The sequence below is a fragment of the Notamacropus eugenii genome, chromosome 2 (genome assembly GCF_028372415.1).
Source record: "Notamacropus eugenii isolate mMacEug1 chromosome 2, mMacEug1.pri_v2, whole genome shotgun sequence".
In the NCBI taxonomy this organism is placed as follows: domain Eukaryota; kingdom Metazoa; phylum Chordata; class Mammalia; order Diprotodontia; family Macropodidae; genus Notamacropus; species Notamacropus eugenii.
Window position 1 is genome coordinate 87,641,722 of NC_092873.1, and position 10,286 is coordinate 87,652,007.

The window sequence follows — 10,286 nt, forward strand, 5'->3', positions numbered from 1 at the left end:
GGGTTTACTCAGTCCTCCCCATTTACGGGATCCCTCCCAATTTCACAGAATAACAAGGGAAATGTGGACAGACATAAAAGGGGGGCTCTCTTACAAAATCCTTTCATTCAACTAGCAATTCTTAAGCACTGACTGTATACAAAGCACTATGCTAGGAACTATGGACCAAGGCAGGGCCAGTTGCAGCTTGTGACACTTGAGGTAGTCCAAGTCTCAGTTCCAGATTCCTTTTATCAGATGCCTCTTCCCTCTCCTTGCACAGAGCATGGCCTGTTCCTAGCTCCTCCTCCTTATTTTTTTAATATGACTCCTTCAGGAGTCCCAGGACACAATGAATGATACAGATCACACCTTATTTATTAAGGACAAATATGAGAAAAAAATACAGTAAATGCAGAAAGGATAGCAGTATAACTAAGAGGGAGTCTGTATGAGGACAGCAGAAGAAAACTTCCTTCTCCCTGAGGCCCTGTACCAAGGGAGTGTAGAAAACATCCAGAACAGGAGGTGAAAATTACAGGGTCTTTTGGGAGAAGGAGGATGGTAAAGAGCCCATAGGTGCAAGAGAATGCTGGCTCCAGGACAATGACTGAACTGCTTCTCCCTCTTGGATGCCTGGGGTCCTTGGACAGGAGAGCAGGGAGGGGGGTACTCTCTTTGAAGGACAGAATCCTAAGGTTCATCTCAGCAGTCCTGCAGTGGGGAAGAGAGTAATTACAGGCTACAGGATCTATAAGCAGCATGTCTTCTAAGAGGATGAAGGAAAGCTTGATGATGCCTTGGAGGTAAAGTCCCCATTAATCTTTCCTTTTCCCTCAAAAAGAGATTTACTCATTTTTCTTATTAAAATGTAGATTTTTCCCTCTTCCCCTGCCCCCTGGATTCCTGAGGATTTCTCTGAAAATTCTTATCCCAAAGGGAAGGGATCCTGCCTAAAACAAGACTTCTGTTGAATCATGGGACATTTGGAGAGTAGTACTGGAAACTTCTCGGAGCAATAGGGTAAAATATCACAGATTCTACCACTCCCCCCCCATCCTAAGGAGCTGGGAATGCCCCAATTAGGGAGAAAAAGAGCCTAGTAAGAGAGAGACAGAACCAAAGTCACATCCATTCCTATAGTCTGTGAGTTCAGGGATGGAGAATTATGATCCTTGGTCACAAAGAAAAAGGGATATTACCTGTAGGTTGAGGCCCAGTGTGTCCTAAGGATGCAAAGGAAGTATGAGAAAGAGAAAAATATGAGGTCACAAACAGTGAAGTTCTAAGAGTGGGAAGTTTTCTACCCTAGAGTCAGGATGCTCACCTACCACTCCACCATGAGGGGTCCTAAACTTTAATCCCATTGTGTCTGAGGAATTCTCATCATAAGCAAAAGGAAGAAACAGTTCAGGGCTGTAAAAAGCCTGAGGAATCTCCTCTTTGTCAGCCCAGCACTTGGCTCTCAGTCCCCAAATCTGCCTACTTCAGGTTGGTTCTGGTTGGGGAAATATTGATAGCAGTATCTCCCACCCCTTGGCTTTGCATCTGATCTCCTGGGAGAAGTTCCCTTTTTGGGGTAAAGGGCAGGAATTTGTTCTAGAGCCAGAGCCCCTAGACTAGTGGTGATGGATCTTCCCTCATGGCCTGAGTTCTATGGAGCCAGATCCTCTCACTACATGCTCCTCACCTTTCTTGTTCTTCAGGTGGATGATCGATCCTACACCGAGGAAGATCAGCCCCAGGACAAAGCCTCCAATTCCACTCAGCAGTTTGCTCTGGGCAGATTCAGACTGTGCCCCTGCAGAGAACATGCCTTGGATCATCACTTATCAGTCCTCTCCATCCCATCCTCATCCAGTGACCTCAGAGCCCAGCCTGGTTTGGGGGACACTAAGACATGGAGAGGTAAGCAGGGGCAGAAGCCTGGATTCCTGCTCCAACTCCATCTGAAGGAAAAAATGCCAAGGGTGTTTGGGAGTGAGGTGAGAAAGAACGATTGCTTTTTTGAGGACACTTCCCATTCGTTGATTTCCAGAGACATATGTGAATTCCCAGAGGTAAAAATGATCTATCTCCTAGGGTAAGGGAGAGTCAAGGGAATTTGGGATCCCCAGGAGAGGACTGTCTAAGATTCTGCAAGTCCCTCCTGCTGAGGAGTACGTGTTTCCACAAAGCACCAGGGTTCTGTGGATGCTAGCTCGATGCTGCAGTCAGGAAGCTATGCTGGGAGAGGGAGGAGGATGCATATAATCCAAGGCATAGAAAGGGGGTCTGTGGGAACATTCACTGAAGGACCTCCAGAGATATGGGCCTTCCTGTCCTGGGGTTACAGGGAGGGGACAGGTTGGGGACAGGGTAAGGGAGTTGGCTCTCACTCCATTCCACACTGATGGGGCTCTGTAGGCTGGCATGCTCCACACTGCAGGTGTAGACATCTCTGCTCTGGGGAGCCATTTCCAACATGACCACGGTCTGGTAGGTCCAGTCTCCATGCTGTATCACACCCGTGGACACAATCCCAGCTGTCTCCTCCTGACCATTCTTGAACCAGGTGACCTTGATCTTGCTTGGATAGAAGCCAGTGACAGAGCAGACCAGCAGGTGCTGCAGGGCGTCTGTCTTGGAGGGGGCGATGGTCACTCTGGGCTGGACTGAGGGGGAGAGAGACAAAGTGTCAGGAGAGGGAGATGCTCCTACCTTGTGATGAGGGTCCCTGTGGCTGTCTGGCCCTGAAGGCCTCTCCCAGAGGTGTCCAGCACAGGCTCGGAGGTGCTCTCCCTTGTCCAGGGTGGGGGGTGAGGTCCTCCAGGCTCCCATCGTCCCCATCGGGACTGTCCAGTCTGCTCAGGGTCCCCTCGGCCCTGGCTTTGGCCCAGCCCCTTTGGACGGTCCTGTCCGGGGTCGGGGAGAGGGAGGGAGGCTGCGGGGCAGGTGGGCGGGGGTCCAGCCTCCTCGGGGTCAGCTCGGGACACACATTCAGGTCCGGGATCAGGGGGACCGCCCGAGGGTCGGGGTCACTCACCTCTTCTGTCCAACGCGAAGGGCTTGTGTACCCTGTAGTTGTGTCTGCACAGCGTGTCCACGTAGGCTCGTTCTTTCTCCAGGAGCTCCTCCTGACCGTTCCTATGCTCAGCCTCGCGCCGAGCCAGCTCCGTCACCGCCACGAACTGCCCCACGTCGCTGTCGAAGCGCAAAATCTCCTCGCCATTGTAGATGTCTCTAACCACAAACCGCACCCGCTCCGAGCCGTTGGTGAAGTAACACTCAGCCTTGTACTGATACACGAAATCCTCTGGGGACGGACCCGGAGCAGCGTCAGCCGGGGACAGACTGACCGACCGCCGCCCCAGTGACCAGGCCGGGACCGCCACCCGGGGTGCCTGAGGGATCACCTGCATGGCCTCGGTCACTGAGCCCCTTGCTCCCAGCTCCCCCTCCCTCTAAGAACCCGGGGGAGAGGTCGGGGTTCGGCCTATCCTGGGACAGCGAGGCCCCGCCCCTCCCCCTCTCTGTGGCAGTAATTGGGGAGGGGTCCTTGAGTCTGGAGGCTCAGAGAGTCCCGTCTCTCCCTGGAAACATGATCCCGGAAACGTGGCTTCCTATTTCCGGCCTCACCCAAGACACACACACACAGACACACACACACAGACACACACACACACACACACACATACACACACACACACACACACACACCCTTTACATACACACATACAAACCATGCGCACATACACACAATACACATTCACACAACCCTCACATACACATACACATACACAGGCACACACATTCACATAGACACACAGTCACTCATACATACAATCATCTCATGTAGAGAAGGTGGCAAAGGGAAGTGAGGGGAGCCACACAAAGTTGTATGTTAGAGGCACAGGCTGAGCTCCTTTCTCCTCCTGGGAAATCCCCATTGAGATCCTCCTCCTGCTGCTCCCTGTCCTGGGCAGAGCTGCCCCTCCCAGGCCATCAACACCTCAGTCCCTTCCAAGACCTTCCTCCTGCCTGCACCAAGCCCCCTGGGCCCTTGTGATATGAGCAACTTGCCCCTGTTTCCCAGAACAACTGCACAAGCCAGCAAATGTCCTTCACACTTACACAACTGCCCTACTCCAACTGTTTCTGTGCTACTTGAAAATTTTCCTACTTCTCAACCCAAGTTCAGGCTCACCTAGCCCGTTTCTCCACTTGTACACAGGATGGAACTGAGGAACAGCCTGCTGAGATGACTGACCCAAGGACACTAGGCCAGGAATTATCACAGCTGGGGGTGTAGCACAAGTCCTCTGACTACAGACAGTTATCTTTTCCCCAAAATCACTTTGCTGAATAACTTGCAGTCATTATCCCACATTGGTAGAAAAATCAACGAACGGTTTGAAAAAGAAAAATAAGTGAAGTTCAAGGAATGTCATGATCAATGAGACATGAGTGAAATCTAAGGCCAGTGCTCAAGAGAAGGCACTTTCAACCCAGAGTGATATCATTAAGTTCCTACTATGTGCAAAACATATTTAAGCTGTGGAAATACAAAAATACCCCACAGAACCTGTTCATTTCATCATTACAGTCCAAAATGGGGAGAAAGACATCTAGATAACAATAATACAAAAAAAAGGAGGCAGGCAAAGAAGAGGAACGTTCAAATTGATAAGAGAAATTTGAGAATTGCTTCATTTGTTTAAAAGTTGAGATTTTGTGGGTGGAATGGGCTGGACCTAAATATTTGGAAGGACAATCCAAGATTGACTGGAAACCAGGAATCTTGAAGAAATTCCCTAGTCCCAACATGCTATATATTCTAGGCCCTGGCCAGGTCTCTTCCTCCCTCCCTGCACCCCTGTTTCTTTTCAAAGTCCTCACATCTCACTTAGATTAGAGCTATGTCACTGCTCTGTGAACAGACAGAACAGTTCAGGTAAGGAACTGGGACACACATAGACAGGAGGGAACTGGGCAAGGGGATATTCACACTCATCTTTGGCTTCCTCTCACCTGATAGTCCCTGGATACTCCAGGTACAAGGACAATGAGTATAGAGTGACTCCCCATTAGATGTATTCCAAAGACAATTATATGAGGGAATCTGAGCAAAGAGAGAACACCATAACCTGGAGAGATCAAGGAAGTTCTCATGGCTCATGAGGCATTTGAAATGTTCTTTCAATGAAGTCCAGGCTCTGAAGGCAAAGATGAGGAGGGAGTACATTCTAAGGATGAGGAGCAGCTTATACAAGCACTTGGAGCAGAGAGATGAGGGTTAAATTTTGGGAAAAGCTGATTGATCAAGTGGAATGGGAAGTGTTCAAAGGAGAGTAAAATGAACTGGAGAGTTGGGATGGGCTTTAAATGTCATGTTGAGGAATCAGGCATTGATCCTAGAGGCAAAGGGAAGACACAGAAGGCTTGTAAGAAGTCTAGGAATATTGTTTGACATTAGTGTGAATGATGGATTTAAGAGAGAAATCAGCAGAACAGGGCTGACCTGAGCATTGAGAAAGTCACAAATGATGTAGTGCAGGTGAGAGATGAATTTTCTCTAGGGAACCTCCTCAGTCCTCAAACAGTCCCCTCATTCCCACTATCTTCTTCCTGATCACAGAAACATGTGTTGATGCCAGACCAACCTAAGGATGGCCTGAGTATCTTTGTAACTCTGACATAGCTCCCTGCTCCACTATCTGCCCCAAATGATCAGCTTGTTTTTCTGCAGAAGGAGCCCTATCCAGCCTCACCAGTGGCCTCTATTCCACAATAGAAGTAATTTTCCTCCCTCTTCTTGGGAGATCGAGGACTCCCCACCCTGTGTGGATGACTCAGGGATCTCTATTACTTCTCTTACCTGGGATGTCCCTGGCCCAAGAAGCAGATAAACTCAACAGCATTGAAGTCATTAACAGACCAATCTTCCAGCAGCCAGCAGAGATCCAAACATCAACCATGTCAGAGATGAGCAGGAAATCAAGGGAATGAGCAAGCAGGATGGATGGTCTCTGAGTCAGTCAATAGGACTCAGCACCTCACTTGTTGGAGAAAAAGTCTAGGCTGGTGTCTTTCAGTCCTCTAACATTGAAAAGTGACTAAAAGAGGAACCAATAAGTTTTAAAAGCTGAGCTGTGTCATCTGTCTCCAGGCAGAAAGTTATTGTGAAGGACCTGCTAGAACACTTTTCTTAGCAGGAGAAACAAGTGCCCTACATCTAAGCCCTTACAGCCTCCTAAATGTACTTCCTCATTCCTGCCTTGCTTTGCTCATATCTTCAGTTACCTTTTATCTTTAAAATGTTTCCCATTAGAACTTGAATTCTCTGAGAGCAGAAATGTATCTCCAGCCCTTAACACAATGCTTGGCACACAGTAAGATGTTGCTAAGTTCCTTATTCATACTTTCAATAATACACAGATTTATAATGTTTTCCATGAACTTAATGCTTTCAGATTACAAGGTGCTTTGCTTATAGTAACATCTCAAAAATTCAATGGTGGTAGGAGAATTTTAGCACAAGTATTCCATATATAGCATGCAAGACAGTTCAGAATTCTGCCATCGTAGCTTTTCTTGAACTCTCAACTGGGATTCCCTTCTGGACTCTCCATCCATATGACTTTAATCTGTCGCTGTATGTTCCTGCGACACTGGTCTAGACACAGATATGCTTTTACTCTCTGTCTTTACCTGGTAGAAGCTCCATTAGTTTATATTCATCTGACATAGAGGAGATAAGAACCTGGGCAATTGTCTTAGGTACTCAAACACTGATGAGTGTTAGTGAGTAATTAAATACGGTGTTAGATATCTTCTTACATCTGATCTAACAGTAAGTTTCTGAGGTTTCCTCAAAAACAATTTGGAAAATTCTTACCCAAGAAAGGAAACACCCCTCATGAAATATTGGAACATCTTCTCTATAAGTTACTTGAAATCTTTAAAACGTTCTCTTACAGAGAAACAATAGTAAATATACAAAGTAAAAAAAAAAATGAAAAGGAGTTACCTGTGAGGTAGATGGAGTTGCAAGTCCTCGGAAAGGTGGCAATACTTGATCATCTTACTTGTTTCCTGAAAAAGTTGAATGTGGATCAGGAAGCAACAGTTAGAACCAAGCATGGAACAACAGATTGATTTAATATTGGAAAAGAAGTTCATCAAAGCTGTATATTGTCACCTTATTTATTTAAGTTATATTCAAAGGACATGCACAATGCTGTGCTGGATGATTCAAAAGTTGAATTAAGCTCTCTGGGAGTAATAGTAAAAAAAATTCAGAAGTTCAGACAATGCCACTCTAATGGCAGAAAGTGAAGAGGAATTAAAAAGTTTCTTGATGGGGTGAAAGAGGAAAGTGTAAAAGCTGGCTTGAAGTATAAAATAATTAGTACCACCATGTACTGGCAAATAGAAGATAAAAGAAGATGCATTTTTATACTTTTGGGCTCAAATATCACTGAAGATGGTCACTGCAGCCATGAAATTAAAAGTCACTTGCTCCTTGTAAAGAAAGCTATGGCAAATCTGGTCAGTGTACTTAAAAGCAACAATACAGTTTGGTATAGTCAAAGCCATGATTTTTTCCAGCAATAATGCATGGCTGTGAGAGCTGGACTATAAGGAAAGCTGAGCATCTCAGGATCTACACTTTTGAATTGTGATGCTGGACAAATCTTTTGAGAGTCCCTGGGACAGAAAGAAGGACAAATCAATGAATACCTACAGAAAGTAATTCGGGCTATTTACTGGAAAGTCAAATACTAAAGCTTAAGCTTAATTATTTTGGCCATATATGAGATGGGACTCATTGGAAAAGACCCTGATGTTGGGAAAAATTGAAGAAGGCAAAAGCAAAATAGGATGGCAGAGGATAAGATGGATAGATAGTATAGTGGAAACAATGAACGTGAACTTGGATTGATTTTGAGAGATAGTGGACGATTAAAGGGCGTGGTATTCTATGATCCATGGAACAGAATAAACAGCGACAATGACAAGAATTTCATTCATGCATCTGTAGAGAAACTGATGGTTTTGTGTTGTCTAGACAGTAGCACAGAAAAACAATGGTTCTTTGAGGGGGATGAATGGGGAAAGTGGGGCAAGGTTCACAATCTCTTTTTATCTTCTTCCATTCTTTCTAGCCCTAATGATTTTCACAGAATATGAGAGGCATCAGGGGTATCTGTGAAAATGCTTTCCCTCATGGGATCATCAAATTATAAATTTAGCACAATAAGGGATCTTACAGGTTAGCTAGCCCAACTTCTTAATTTTACTAACAAAGTAACTGACATTCAGAAAGCATGGGACTAGCCCAAGGTCACTCACATTACATTCAAATTCAGGTCTTCTGATTGCAATGCTGTGTTATTTCCATTTTACCACAAAGCTTCCCATAGGACCCTTACTGATCTATTTTGCTATTTACTAAAGTGGAAACCAGGCCCAAGAGATTGATAAAACTATAAAGTACATTTGACTCAGATGCAAATTAAATCGAAACAGCAGACAATGGAAAGAGTACTGAATCATAACCTGGGTTGTTTTTTGCTTTGTTTTTGTTGTGTTGCTTTTAATTTTCTTAAGTTTATGAAATAAAACAAGCGTTTCCATAATGCAGTAGAATAAAAAGTTTTATTTCTCATAAAACTGCCGGTATACTATGCACAACTTGCTGTTCATTTTAAATTTACAACCAAATTATCAAGTAAATTTCTTTTTCATTATTATCAGTCTTTCTTAGAATGCAGATAGCAACCTTCTTCATATGTCCTTTAGAGTTTATTTGGGTATTTAAAATATGCAAAGTCACTTACCTGCTCAGTCACCCTTCAAACAATATTGCCCTTTCTGTACACAGTGTTCTCTGGATTCTTCTCATTTTGCTCTTTGTTATTTTGTTCAAGTCCTTCCATGTTTTTCTAAAATCACTGAGCTCATTATTTTTATGGCACAGTAGTGTTCCATCACAATCGTATAGCACAACTTGTTTAACCATTCCCCAATTGATGGCTATCCCTGCAATGTCCAGTTCTTTGTCCCTATGAAGACAGATGCTATAACCCTTTTTGGACATATAGATTCTTGCCCATTTTCCCTAATTATTTTCTGAAATAGGCCAAGTAGTGGCATTACTGGGTCATTTTTGAAAACACCAGTCTAGGTGTGACTGGTCATAATCCCAGACCACATACTTAACAAGATCTCAGCTCTCTCCTCCAAGAAAGAGGCTGACTAGAAGATGCTGATGCTCCAGTAGGTGGTAGCAGAGAGTAAAAGACACACTGAATAAACTAAAGAATAACCAAGGAGAAGAGTACTCTACACTCTTACAGGTATTTTCAGCTCTGAAACCTCACGACTGTGAACTGCTTCTGCATTACGTTTGCTTTGAAGTAATGTGTCTCCTGCACATCCTCCCCTTCTTCTAAGCCCTAGTCACATGTGTCCCTTATATGGATATCTCTCCATGGGTATTCACTTTCTCTATTGAAAATGTGGCAGTTGGGCCCTTGTGGATATGAGAATATTTCTTTGCCATTTAATTTGATATTCTTTTAAATTAAATGTTTTTTGCTTTAAGTCAATGAAAAGTACTTTTGTGTTGTGGGGAAAACACTGGATTTGAATCAGAGGATGTGTGTTCCTGTTCCAAAATTGTGATTCGAACGGTTATCCTTCCATCCTTCTGGGACTCAGTTTCTCTTCTTTAAGATGAGAGGCTTGTACTATATTATCCTTTGTCTCTTAATCTATGGTTCTGATGAATTCCCTCTGGTTAGCCTAGCAAAAGTGAATATATTGATGGGGACTTGTGATCATTGGTTTTAAATGGATGACACACAGAATTCCTAGAGGCACGTGTGTGAGGGTTGATCCAGCTGAAACAAACCCTTCTCTTCCTTCCTTCCTTCCTCCCTTTTTCCTTCCTCCTTCCCTCCCTTTGAAATCATTGAACTTAGAATCTAGAAAGCTTGAGTTTAAATCTCATCTCTGACACTCGATATATAACACTAGGATTCTCATTCTGCCCATAACGTGGTTCTACTTATAATGGTATTGCTTTGGGCATAAATTTGATAATGAGTGATTGAATAAAAAAGAAATGAATGAGTGCTTCCCACGTGCCAAGTGCTAGGGCAACGAACAGAAATTGCAAGACAGTCCCTGCTTCCAAGGAGCCCCCATATTTCTTGGGAGAAACAACCCCTAAGTGACAGTTTAGATGCAGGTGGATGACAGTGCTAGAGGTCTGCAGGGCAAAGAGGCAGGGCAACTGGTAAGGCCTGGAGAACCCTAGG

General features: G+C 44.6%; 2 protein-coding genes across 2 annotated transcripts in view; both read right to left on the bottom strand.

The window, feature by feature from the left end:
* Positions 1 to 339: 339 nt before the first annotated feature.
* LOC140525901 (DLA class II histocompatibility antigen, DR-1 beta chain-like) lies at positions 340 to 6,067 on the bottom strand. Its single transcript, XM_072641674.1, has 6 exons — positions 5,837 to 6,067; positions 3,005 to 3,274; positions 2,358 to 2,633; positions 1,670 to 1,780; positions 1,182 to 1,205; positions 340 to 693 (listed from the first exon to the last, which is right to left on the bottom strand). Exons 1-6 carry the CDS (start codon positions 5,934 to 5,936, stop codon positions 680 to 682), a joined length of 795 nt encoding a protein of 264 aa, XP_072497775.1. The 5' UTR covers positions 5,937 to 6,067; the 3' UTR covers positions 340 to 679.
* LOC140525900 (HLA class II histocompatibility antigen, DR beta 5 chain-like) overlaps positions 340 to 10,286 on the bottom strand; it is a 72,059-nt gene continuing 62,112 nt past the window's right edge. The window contains exon 6 of the mRNA XM_072641673.1: positions 340 to 693. Within this exon, the coding sequence (XP_072497774.1) occupies positions 680 to 693 (14 nt within the window). The 3' untranslated portion in view covers positions 340 to 679. The remainder of the gene's footprint in view (positions 694 to 10,286) is intronic.

What these genes read in the sequence shown, in the direction of transcription:
- LOC140525901 (XM_072641674.1), bottom strand. Translation starts at nt 5,936, where the DNA reads ATGGTTGATGTTTGGATCTCTGCTGGCTGCTGGAAGATTGGTCTGTTA. An exon ending in TTGGGCCAGGGACATCCCAG is followed by an intron (nt 3,275 to 5,836) that starts GTAAGAGAAGTA and finishes GTCCGTCCCCAG; the next exon opens with AGGATTTCGTGTATCAGTAC. An exon ending in CCACCTGAAGAACAAGAAAG is followed by an intron (nt 1,206 to 1,669) that starts GTGAGGAGCATG and finishes TTGCATCCTTAG; the next exon opens with GACACACTGGGCCTCAACCT.